Here is a 13,341-nt window from a genome sequence, read left to right on the forward strand (position 1 = left end):
ACATGAAGTGGCAAGGAAAGGCAAAGACATTGGCCTTTATTTATGACTGGTGGTTCTGCCTCTTATGATGATTTAAGCACAAGTGAACACCCTGACATAGAAATCGAGGATGCTTCTGTGGAAGTGCACCAGAATGAGGAGGATATTTGTGTAGCTGATGCTAATAAGGATGTTGACGATGAGGATGTTGTTGATGAGGATGTTGTTTGTGTAAATCATGCACCAGTGGGATAAACAGTTGTTTCCCATGATAATATGTCTGGGCGTAAGACAAAAAAATCCACCTCTTCTTATGTGTGGAATTATTTCTACCCAAGTCCAGACAACAATTGTCAAGTCATCTGTAACCTTTGTAAAGCATAAGTAAAGGTAGGAACCTTAACCATCTAGGAACCTCCTCTTTGTTACGTCATTTGCAGCGCATCCATCCGTCCAGCGTCAGCTAGCTCCCTTCTCTCTGCTAGATCCAAGCACCTGGCATCTTTATCACCAACACCTTCATCAACAATATCCTCAATCATGAAGCGATTGGTTTGTTTGGGCCCCAAGAAGACAAGCTACCAATGGGCAGCTGACATTGCTGGCAATGATCTCTACATGCACAAACCGGCTTTACAGAGGCAAGATATTGTCGCCATCATCATCTGATTCCTCACCCTCATCAGTGTCTACATCATCATCCTTCACACGATATTAATTCGTCCCCGCTGGAATCCACAATCACAGGTGCCTCTGTAATTTTTGGACGTAATTGGACGAGGTCTACCTCGTGGAATTTGTAGCTAATTTTGATGGACATCATCTTTTTGAGGAAGTAGCCTCCTACCCTGATCGCTGACAAGGTTCCCGGCTGTGTTGAAAACTCTTTCGGAGTACACATTGGAGGGTGGGCAGCTCTAGTAAAGCAAAGCTAGTTTGTGCAAGGGCCTCCAAATTGCCTTTTTTTCCTGTCAGTATTCAAACGGACTGTCTGACATGCCTATTTGGACGCTATAATTAAAATTAGTCTTCAACCATTCTTTGAATGTTGACCATATCAGATGGAGTCACGGTAGAGGTCTCATTTAATTTAATTGCAGGCAATTCTTTTAGATGTGACCAGATGTCAAAACTTGGTTGTGTTGACTCACCTGCATCACCAGTGGATCTTTTGGGAAAGTTTAGTTTTTCCTTGGCAGCTGCACTTGCTGGAGAAACTGAAGGAGGAGCCATCACTGCATCATGTGCCACTTGAGCTGACAACTTGCTTACCTACAGGTCTTTGCATCTCTTCAGATCTGTGTCTGTTGAGAAGACTTAAACATAGGATCGAGCACAGTCGCCAAAATGTACTGATCAGATTGTAAGGTCCTGACAACCCTTGGTTCCTGGTGAAGCGAATAAAGGACTTGATCTACAAGTCCAACGTAATTTGCAGAATCACTTTGTTTTAGCTCCTTCAGTTTCTCAAGTTGCTTTTCCAACAGTCTAATTAGAGGAATTACCTGACTCAATCTGGCAGTATCTGAACTCACTTCACAGGTGACTACTTCGAAGGGTTTCAGCACTTTGCACAACACGGATAGTATTTTTCACTGAGCTTGAATTAAGGTGCATTGCCCCTCCTCTTCCTATGTCATAGTTCGCTGTGTATCTTTGGATGGCTTTTTGCTGCTCCTCCATCCGCTGAAGCATATAACGAGTGGAGTTCCACCTTGTAAACTACCTCTTGCTTCAGCTGATGGCAGGGCAAATTCAACATTTCTTGCAGATGCTGCAAACTTCTACATGCGCCTGCTAAATGGCGAAAATGTCCAGAAATTTTTCGGGCCAGAGAGAGCATCTTCTGCACAGCCCTATAATTTTTAAAAAAATTTGCACCACCAAGTTGATTGCGTGACAAAAATATAGTACATGTTGGAATTCACCCAGCTGTAATGATCTCACAATATTGGTGGCATTGTCAGAAATTATGAATCCTGTGGAGAGTCCAAGCGGGGAAAGCCATTTTGCAATGACGTCCCTGAGTTTTTCTAAAAGGTTGTCAGTGGTATGCCTCTTAGTGAAACCGGTGATACACAGAGTAGCCTTCCTCTGAATGAGCTGCTGTTTCTTAGATGCTGCTGGTGCCGCTGAAGGCGATACACCGACCCAGTGAGTTGTTACAGTCATGTAATCTTGCGTTTGCTTTGTTCCGCTTTTCCACATATCTGTGGTAAAGTAGACAGTGTTTACAATAGCATTTTGGAGGTCACTAATTAATTTTTTCTAACATACTCCAACTCCCTCAGGCCTTTTGAATAATAAAAACATTTGTTTCCTGATGTGCCATGTTGGAAGTTGAACAGCCACAGCTGCTAAAAACCTCTACATGCGGTTACTGAATGCTAAATATTACCAGAAATTACATACAGTGCATAAAGCAGGCTGAGGTAAACTGAGGCACACCACCTGTTGTTGACAAATAACTTCCAGTAGGCCCGGCAAAGATCACAGATGCTGGGAGTTCTAGTTCAGCTGGACAGCTACAGGCTGCTTTCCTCTGATGTAAACATCAAGTCTTGGTCCCATTATCCCTAACTACCTCCCTGATCACAAAGTAAACATCTGTTTACAGTGTGTACTAGCAGCACCTCCACAAGGCCACCGCATTTCTATTAGTTGTATGAAAAACCTCCTCCAGATCAAAAATGTATTTCACGAACTGATCTTCTCTCATAATTTACAAAAAAAAATCAAAACATTAAAATAAATGAATTAAAAATGAATCAATCCTTCCGTCCTTTCCGTGACTTTAGTGCTTAAACATATTTCAACTCCCTCGGGCCTCTGACCTAGTTCTTGATTAATGAAAACATTCTTGGTTTTTAAACTTCCTATGGGGTCGCATAGTTTATTAAACTGCCATCCTGTCTACCAATGCAGTACCACTCTGTGCCATGTTGGAAGCTAAACTGCCACATGTTAGTGCAGCCCACTGCTGTCGCTTAGCTTAGTAAGCCAGCTAGTTGGATGCAACCTTTTTGGCCTAAACCTGATTAAATCAATATTATGAGCTGTGAGGTGGTCAAAATTGACTGAAAATGAGTGGAAATTAATGTTATTGAGGTTAATAATACTGTAGGAACAAAAACAGGCCCAAATTACTGTATGTGATTTTAGCTGTTTTTATGATTTTTTAGAAAAAAAATACAGATCCAAAACCAAAACACGCAAGGGCAGTTTTGCCAAACCAAATTCAGATCCAAAACACGAAGGAGATACAAATCCAAAACCAAAGCACGGGGGTCAGCGCACATCCCTACTTAGGATGAAAACAGAGGGCACCCTCATGTGCAGGATGGACCTTACACCCCAAGGCTATAGAACAGTTTAACGTACAGCTGCATGTTTAGTGGGGGGTTAATAAGTTTTGGTAGCTTGCTAATGGTAGGCTAAAGCTGGATACACACCTTACATATATATCTGCAGATTGAGTGAATACACTGAACAACCATCATCTGTCTTCTGGCCACGGGTCCCGCTGGCCGGGGTGCATGGTGCGCACCCCTTCCCAAGGCCACTACTGCAAGTTTACGGGCGGGTGGCTGACCTCCCGTACACACACCACGATGCCCCAATGTATCTGCAGATATATTGGGCATCGGCTGTGCAGCACAGCCAACGCGATATGTCTGTGAACGACGTCATTCACAGACGTATTGCTGGTACACCCTGGCCAACTCACACAAGATATATTGGGTGATCAATGGATCGGCCAATATACAGATGTGCCCACAAACATCTATCCTACATGCGCTACAAGTTGAGCCACACAACGCGGGAGCTCAGTGTGACTCGGTAGCGCCGAGCGTCTTTACGTGCATCTTTTTACCTTCAAATGCGTCTTATTCGCACAACGATGCACAAGCAGATTCTGCTGATTAAACTGATATCAGCATGCCTATGTTCTCTGAATGAGTGCGGGTGTATCTGTATGCGAAACGCTACGTTACAGTGTCAGCAGCTGTAACACTGTAACGTAGTGTTTAGCATGCAGATACACCTGCAGATGCGCAGAGAACACAGGCACGCTGCATATAATATTAATCAGCAGAAGCTGTTTGCGCTATCTATTCACATATTTGTGTGAATAAGATGCATTTGATTGTAAAAAGACTCACAAAAAGACGCTTGGCGCTACTGAGTCACGCAACAGCATGTCGTGACTAGAAGGGCTGTTTAACGCGCCAGGAGGCTAGATGTACTGTATGTGGACCCATCTGTATCTGCCAGTGTCTACCCAGCATTAGGGGTGGGTTTACTCAGGTAATTTCCTTTTCAGCATTTACCCCTCCCACCCTATTTTTGGATGTCGGCATTTTTCTTTAGCATTGGGCGGGAAAGAACTGCAACTGAGGGGTCAGTGAACGGATTAATAGGTCACCCCTTTTCATATACCTTTTGGCTGATTGTCCCTACTGATGTTAGCAGCCTTGGTTTGCTAACCAGCAAGGGCAGGGTGCCATCTTCCCCCCCGGGCCGATACAATTGTGCAGCACTAGGGCCGCTGCTGTACTCTGAGTGCATATATACGGTATACAGTAGTATAGACAGAAAAAAAAAATCCTGTCACCCACCAACAGCATTCAAAACTAAGGGCCTGATTCAGAGCCGGACGCTCTGACCAGAGCGCTCGCTCTGAATCAGGGCCCTCCTCCATTAAAATGGAACGTCCTCCTGGATGCTCGTATAGCTGTGGGTCACCACCCACAGCATATACGAGTGTGCAAAAAGATGGTCGCGATGGTCTTGACCATCGCGACCATCGGACTTGCGAGGGAAACCCTGCGGTCGGGTTTCCCAGCCACAAGCCCTGGAGTGATTTTGGCTCTATCAGAGCCAAAATCACTCCCACTGACATCACTAGTGATGTCAGTGGGGCCGGCTTCAGACGGTAGGCGTTCCCATGGGAACGCCTCCGTCTGGCAGGCACGCCTCCGGCACGCCCACCAAAGGGGGCGTGCTGTCAATCAACATCGACAGCACGCCCCCTTTGGTGCGAGAACCCAAGCGATGGAAAGCCCGTCGCTCGCCAGGTCTTGCGCATGCGCACGACGGAGCTCCCTCCATCGTGCGCATGCGCAGTGGGGAACATCGACCCACTTGCGAGCGTACTGCCGCTCGCGAGTGGGTCTGAATGACACCCTAAGTCCGGCCCGTCTTTTCACCATTTGGCTGCCGGAAGCATTGAATTGCCCATTCCCCACCCCTGGCTTAAGTCCCGCCCACCGCTGGGTTGCCCGAAGCTCCGCCCCCGTTCATTCACACCGGCACTGAATAATAATGAGAAATTCATCACCGCTGTGCACAGGAGGGTGCAGGTACAATAAGTTGCACTATGTAGTCCTGGAGAGACTCCGGGATATAAAGGTCTCATGGAACTAATCCTGTATTACCTGTTTCTGTACTTAATCACCACCACTATCCTCAGTAGTAGAGGTGATGAAAATTCATGCAGAGCAGAGGGAGCATGCATGGTCCACACAGTGCATGGGGTTCTGCTACCAGAGATAACTAGTTTTTCTTGACTGGTAAACTCCTATTATTTCCTGAAATCCAGTAGATCTTATACATACAGCCAGAAACTTATAAATGGTGGGAATAGGCATACTCAAATTCTGCTGTCTTATAAACCTTTATTGGCTCCAATATCATCTGATTCGTCCCTTTCTTTTATAATAGCACTCATTTTGACTGATTTAAGTATGTTGCTATTTCATAACTTTGTATGTTAATAAGTGCTGTATATACTGTATGGGATAATGTATCACTTGCTGTAAATTATAAGTATATTAGGAGTCATGGGGAATTTCCAGTGAACATATAAAATTCATTGGGCCAAGTGATTTTATACAGGTTACAATAACACTCTCTGACTTCTAATAGCCGTAGTCATTTGCAGCCAGCTGTTGACAGGACTGTAAGTTCATACCACTCACTCGAATGCGCAAGAGACAGTGGTGCTTTCACCACCAACACCTCAGCAGCACCCAGACACCCCTCCTCATTGATCACCAGTCCTGGTGCTTTTACGCACGCATGACCCAGTTTTGCCAGATCACACATGCACACTGTACTGGAAACATCAAACATCTATCTATCTATCTATCTATCTATCTATCTACAGTGCATCCGGAAAGTATTCACAGCACGTCACTTTTTCCACATTTTGTTATGTTACAGCCTTATTTCAAAATGGAATAAGTAAATTTTTGTCCTCAAAATTCTACACACAATACCCTATAATGACAACTTGTAAAAAGTTTTTGTGAGATTTTTGCAAATAAAAAAAAAACACTAAGAAATCACATGTACATAAGTATTCACAGCCTTTGCCATGAAGCTCAAAATTGAGCTCAGGTGCATCCTGTTTTCACTGATCATCCTTGAGATGTTCCTACAGCTTAATTGGAGTCCACCTGTGGTAAATTCAGTTGATTGGACATGATTTTGAAAGGTCCCACACTTGACAGTGCATGCCAGAGCACAAACTAAGCATGAAGTCCAAGGAATTGTCTGTAGACCTCCGAGACAGAATTGTCTCGAGGCAGATATCTGGGGAAGGGTACAGAAAAATATCTGCTGCTTTGAAGGTCCAATGAGCACAGTGGTCTCCATCATCCATAAATGGAAGAAGTTTGGAACCACCAGGACTCTTCCTAGAGTTGGCTGTCCGTCTAAACTGAGCGATCGGGGGAGAAGGGCCCTAGTCAGGGAGGTAACCAAGAACCCGATGGTTACTCTGTCAGAGATAGAGCATTCCTCTGTGGAGAGAGGAGAACCTTCCAGAAGTACATCCATCTCTGCAGCAATCCACCAATCAGGCCTGTATGGTAGAGTGGCCAGACGGAAGCCACTCCTTAGTTAAAAGCACATGGCAGCCCATCTGGAGTTTGCCAAAATGCACCTGAAGGACTCTCAGACCATGAGAGACAAAGATTGAACTCTTTGGCGTGAATGCCAGGCATTCTGTTTTAGGAAACCAGGCACCACTCATCACCAGGCCAATACCATCCCTACAGTGAAGCATGGTGGTGGCAGCATCATGCTGTGGGGATGTTTTTCAGTGGCAGGAACCGGGAGACTAGTCAGAATAGAGGGAAAGATGAATGCAGCATCCTGCATGAAATTCTGCTCCAGAGCGCTCTTGACCTCAGACATGGGCGACGGTTAATCTTTCAGCAGGACAACGACCCTAAGCACACAGCCAAGATATCAAAGGAGTGGCTGCAGATCAACTCTGTGAATGTTCTTGAGTGGCACAGCCAGAGCCCAGACTTGAATTCAATTGAACATCTCTGGAGAGATCTGTAAATGGCTGTGCATCGACGCTTCCCATCCAACCTGATGGAGCTTGAGAGGTGCCGCAAAGAGGAATGGGCCAAAACTGCCCAAAGATAGGTGTGCCAAGCTTGTGGCATCATATTCAAAAATACTTGAGGCTGTAATTGCTGCCAAAAGTGCATCAACATAGTATTTAGCAAAGGCTGTGAATACTTATGTACATGCGATTTCTTAGGGAGTTTTTTTTAATCCAATCTGCAAAAATCTCAAAAAAACTTTTTACACGTTGTCGTTATGGGGTATTGTGTGTAGAATTTTGAGGAGAAAAATGAATTTATTCCATTTTGGAATAAGGCTGTAACATAACAAAATGTGGAAAAAGTGACGCGCTGTGAATACTTTCCGGATGTATACCTACCAGTATATTTCTAAAGTGCTATCATGTCAAATAGGGCTGTGCATTAAGGGGGGAATGTTGCCAACAAATTATAGATTTAATTTATGGAACAGGCTCACTATAGATTGCATAAGCAAAGTTCTGCTAATTAACAGATTTGTATGTTTTTTGGAGGTTATCTAAATCCAGCCCATTAGCGTTATTGTGAGAGAACTCACAAGTTACATAAAAATCAATTGATGCTTGACCAATCGTAGCTGCATGTTGAGATATTGCAGCTTCCTATTGGTCTATGGGATCACCCGTCATGAGACAGACTTCCTGAGCTATGTTAATGGTAGTTGCCAACTTAGGCAGCCATTTATCAATGAGTTTTATTACGTGCAACGCATTTTAAAACTCGTTGCGTATGATAAATGGTGCTCAAGCAAATCCGCTCCCAACTCCAAGGGCATTTAAGAATACCAATGTTCTATGGGTGTGGGTATATAGAGGTTTAAATTTAGAACTTTATCATGGATTTGTTGGTCCTACATTAAGCTTTTTCTGTGAGCATTACCACCAGTTTCAGTAATGAGGTTGTCAATACTCATCAGTTGATGATAAGTAAATATATAATAGAAAAAAGTTAACTATTATTCTGAAGTCAACTATTATCCCCATAAATTTTATGCTGTGTTATTTTTACTTAGTTACAGTTAGAGCACTTCTGCTCTTTATTCATGTTGAAGTCCATGAAGGTCATACACAAAGTAAGCGCAGGTATTGTCCTCTTTTTAAGGGCCAAATTAAATTACCCGCGATCTTGAGTGACACTCAGTGCTGATTTCTGCTTGCAGCCTATTGAGGTGCAAGCAGAATGCAGCTATCGTAATGGGCCGATAAATTATTATTATTATCGTTTATTTATATGGCGCCACAAGTGTTCCACAGCGCCTTACACACGGTACATAACCAAAAAGTGACTTACAGTAATATACAATACAATCAAGGACAAGGACATGGATAATATACATTGATACATAGGTGGCATTAACACCCAATTAAGCAACAAAGCATAGCCACCAGGTGTTAGGTGTCCTAGTGGTGAGTAAGAAGTAGATGAACATAAAGTAAGGGGAAGCACAAGAGGGTAGACGGCCCTGCTCCCCAAATGTTACTTCTCTCACGCAAGTTAGCTGATTTTGGCTTACACAAATTTTTAATGTACACGTTTTTATAAAACGTGCATGTCCTATAAGCCCGGTGAAAGGTTCCAAGTTAATGCTGAGCGCATTTTTGCACCAGAGGTATATATATCTTAGACTTAAAGTTGCACTGATCCTAAGATAGCTGAAACTATAAATAAAGCTACAGAAATGTAACTGTGCAGACATTTTTTTGTGTGTACACAAAAGTAGCTGTTTTATGTTTAATTCTAAATCAGGCCCTTTATCCTTGGTTACTGTCATTATTGCACCAATGAGTTTAAATGGGAAAGTCTGGGACCTAGCTACCACCCAAAATACTCCTTTTATAATCTCCCACTGAGTATGAGTGAGGTCTTGCAGACTTGTGAGCTGATATATAGGAGCTGCCCAATGCAACTGTAAGTTCCCACTGAGTTTGAGTGAGGTCTTGCAGACTTGTGAGCTGATATATAGGAGCTGCCCAATGCAACTGTAAGTTCTCGTTAAGTATAATCGTGTGCTAGGGAATTTAGACTACATGCTCCAATGAGGCAGGGACTGATGTGAATAACTATTGTTTTCTGCACAATGCTACATGATCAGTGGTGCTATATTAATAAATGATAATGAGAAAAATAAATGAACAGTGCTGCGTGATTAGTGATGCTATATTATTACATGATAATAAGAGAAATAAATGTCTGTCTTTACATTTATTGGTGGGGAGAACAAAAATGGATAAGAGTTGATTTTTGGTTTCTTATCATTGCATATTTTGTTCTACAATATGTCTTCAAGTAGGTACAAAATCCTAGAATTGGATATGGATATAGAGCATAGAGATGCTTTTAATTTATAGTCTTACCGAATGGTTACTCTGCTTTTATCCTTATTCAACGTATTCAGTAATTTCTTCTCACTAGCTCGGAGTTGTACATCTGAGAATTCATTACACGTAGATATCATTGTGACCTGTAAATAACATTCCGGTAAGGACTGAAACTGCTGTGACCACTACTTTTACAAATAGAAAACTTCATTTTCAACATATAAAGAGCTCAAATAACCTCACCAATTCAGCCAGAGACTCTGTCCCATGAATACTGTAGAACAGTTTGGCCGTATCAAAGGCAATATAGTATGATGCCATCAGTTTACCACTTTCTAGGACAAGACATAAAAATAAATTAAGTACAACTTGAAAATAACATGCTAAAAAACATAAATCTACTATTGGAAATGTACTGTTAACATACATAACAAGACATACACATTTTAAGACCCATGTTTGTTTGCGTAGTCCATTTGGGGGTGGACGTTGTACTTCATTTCAACCCTTATAAATATTATACTGTAATAAACCAGAAGGCACTGAGTGTAAGCCCTTGCAAATTATGTTACACATATTTTATGAGCCAAAGCACACTATTATTGTAAAGCAGAATAACTACGATTTTCAGGCACATACTTTATCCTCAGCTTGCATTTATAGTTGCAATGAACAGCAAAATTTACCACAGAAAATTCTAACATGTTGTATAAAGTAAAGAACAGCCTATGGTGCCAATAACCAGGTCACAGTGTTGCAAGTGTGAGGCAGCTACATATCAGTTGGATGTTGGGAATATTGCAAAAGCATCCCTTATACCCTAGTAGTTATACCAGTGCTAGGTCTGGGTTTACACCACTGGAATCTGTAAACGCACAGCCTTCTATGCTTTAAACCAGGGGTGGCCAAAAAGTGTCCATCCAGCTGAAGAACTACACATCCTAGCATACCCTGCCACAGCTTTGCTATTTGGCCATTCTAAAACTGCAGGGCATGCTGGGATGTGTAGTTCAACAGCAGCTGGAGGGCCATTTATTGCCCCCCCCCCCTGCTTTAAACCATACTCCATCCACTGGCCGCACACCTTTCATAAGGAACATTCTTTAGCATTCTTAGCCTTGTCACAGAGCAGAATATGGCTTCTTCTCAGCTAAACGTAATCATGTACACCTCCTTAAATTTAGCTGTTCACATGAAAAAAAACGTGTCTGATTCTCACGCAATGCGAGTGCAACTACAGGCACCGGCAGCAAACAGAATGCAAACAAAATGGTAATGCGAATATCAACCACATTCTGAGTCGTACACATCTCTGCAAATGTGCCGCCCCCACATTGCTCTGTCAGCAAGAACATCTGTAATCATTATAATCGGCACTACCTATCCCATACTAGATGCAGGAGATCCGTCTGAATTTGCCGTCAATTATGCATACGCACAGCTGCCTACTCAGTGTCGGGATAGAAACGCCTGAGATATGAATTATTTACTAAGATGTGCATGCAAAGCATGGTCAATTTACTAATAATCCATAGATGCGGCCAGTGGTGAATTTCCCACTAGGAATGAGAGACAATTACCTAATAGCACAACTTGCATCAGCGCACCGGTCAACCGCTGATTCCTTTTTTTATGTTGGTAATTATTACCTATTTTTTGCAACCAGTGGGGAGGGAGAGTCAAGCGATAAATTGCGGTGCAGAAGGTAAGACCGTGACTGCCTTGGCTGTCAGGAGGCATAGGGACTGGCCCTCCCATAAAGGGGGACAAAGTCTGCAGTGACATGGTAGTGCTGGTGGTGGGGAAACCAATAATATTGTGTCTAGAGGCAGCCTGACCCCTAAATCCACCCTTGGGTGCAGCAGCATTCGGTCTTTCATGTGACTCAGAATCAGGCCAACTGTACAGCTAAAGAGCACTCTCATAACCTCCTCCTTTAATAGGAATACATCTTCAATGTTAAATCCAGCCAGAATCACAGCCCACAGATATATAACATTTTTGCATCCATTTTGTATTTACGTATTATAGTGCCACTACCAAATTCCATCTTATAAATACAATCAGTGATTGCTGCCTTCCATATTATTTAAGTATGAATGTATGGTAAAGCTGCGCTTACTCTGGTTCGCGGTTATCTTATTGTGGGATGGTACCTGCGCTTAGCTATGGTCTGTATCATGTTTATTGCGCTTAGCTATGGTCTGTATCATGTCAAGCCAAGGTTCTGACCTATACTTATTTATTAAATGGGAGCTGCTTATCAAATTTTTTGACTATTCAATTTGTTGGTTAAGATGTCGTGAAACTGCCAAAGCAGTCAGCCTGAGCCACAATTAACATAAGAAAGTAAGCAGCATTACACCAAATGCACATTTTCAAACTAAACCTGAATAATTTTCATTTGTACATTTTGATTAATACAATACTGTGATTTACTCATTTTAAATATTACCTGTAGGTTTAAAATTTACTTCCTCATCCATTCTAATCAATCTAACAGACGATAAATCATTGAGATTTTTTAGGCAAAGCTCTGTTACAAATATAAAAATAATATGTTAGTAATCTGGAAAACAAACTAGCACAATTTTATTTCAAATGAGTTTCATAAACCTTTATAAAAATTAGGTATGATACCACTGTAAAACTTAATGTGAAATAATAACCTTTAAACATTAATTTAAATATATACCCATCAGCCATAACATTAAATCCACCTGCCTAATATTGTGTAGATCAACTTTGTGCTGTCAAAACAGCTCTGACCCACTGAGGCATGGACTTCACAAGACCTCTGAAGGTGTCCTGTGGTATCAGACACCAAGATGATAGCAGCAGATCCGTTAAGTCCTACAAGTTGTGAGGTGAAGAATCTATGGCTCTGACATGTTTTTCCAGCACATCCCACAGATTCTCGATTGGATTGAGATCTGGGGCATTTGCAGGCCAAGTCAACACCTTGAATTTTTGTCATGTTCCTCAAACCATTCCTGAACAAATTTTGCAGTCTGGCTGTGCAAATTATCCTGCTGAAAGAGGCCACTGCCATTACTGTTGCCATGAAGATGTGCATTTGGTCTGCAACAATATTTAGGTAGGTGGTACATGTTAAAGTAACATCCACATAAATGGCAGGACCCAAGGTTTCCCAGCAGAGCATTGCCCAGAGCATCACACTGCCTCCGCTGGCTTGCCTTCTTCCCATACTGCATCCTGGTGCCATTTCTTCCCCAGGTAAATGATGCACATGCACCCGGGTCCACATAAATATATATATATATATAAAAGAGAATGTGACTCATCAGACCAGACCACCTTGTTTGCTCCATGATCAAGTTCTGATGCTCACATGCCCATTGTAGGTGCGGTTATGTGGTGGACAGAGGTCAGCATGGGCACTCAGGGCCTGATTCAGACCCACTTGCTAGATACGGCTGCTTGCTCCCAGCATATGGCAATTCAGCTAAGTGACGTCAAGGCAGCCGCTCGCACGGCAAGGCATAAGCACGCCCACTATGTCTTGGCGAGAGATCACTTTGTGTTTATAGACGCCCACCAGCCTGTCTTTAGCTGCCCACTAGCGTACGTCATCTCCAGGAAGTATATACCACCATCGGTACATCGGGAACCATCAGATA

General features: G+C 42.6%; 1 protein-coding gene across 1 annotated transcript in view; it reads right to left on the reverse strand.

Annotated features, from left to right (window-relative positions):
• Positions 1–13,341, reverse strand: part of HFM1 (helicase for meiosis 1) — a 236,775-nt gene that overhangs the window by 90,244 nt on the left and 133,190 nt on the right. The window contains exons 20-22 of the mRNA XM_088444870.1: positions 12,156–12,236; positions 9,944–10,035; positions 9,737–9,843 (exon numbers count right to left, since the gene is read on the reverse strand). Coding sequence (XP_088300996.1) covers positions 9,737–9,843; positions 9,944–10,035; positions 12,156–12,236 — 280 coding nt within the window. The remainder of the gene's footprint in view (positions 1–9,736; positions 9,844–9,943; positions 10,036–12,155; positions 12,237–13,341) is intronic.

The sequence above is a fragment of the Taudactylus pleione genome, unplaced genomic scaffold (assembly GCF_031769625.1).
Source record: "Taudactylus pleione unplaced genomic scaffold, aTauple2 ptg000373l, whole genome shotgun sequence".
In the NCBI taxonomy this organism is placed as follows: Eukaryota; Metazoa; Chordata; class Amphibia; order Anura; family Myobatrachidae; genus Taudactylus; species Taudactylus pleione.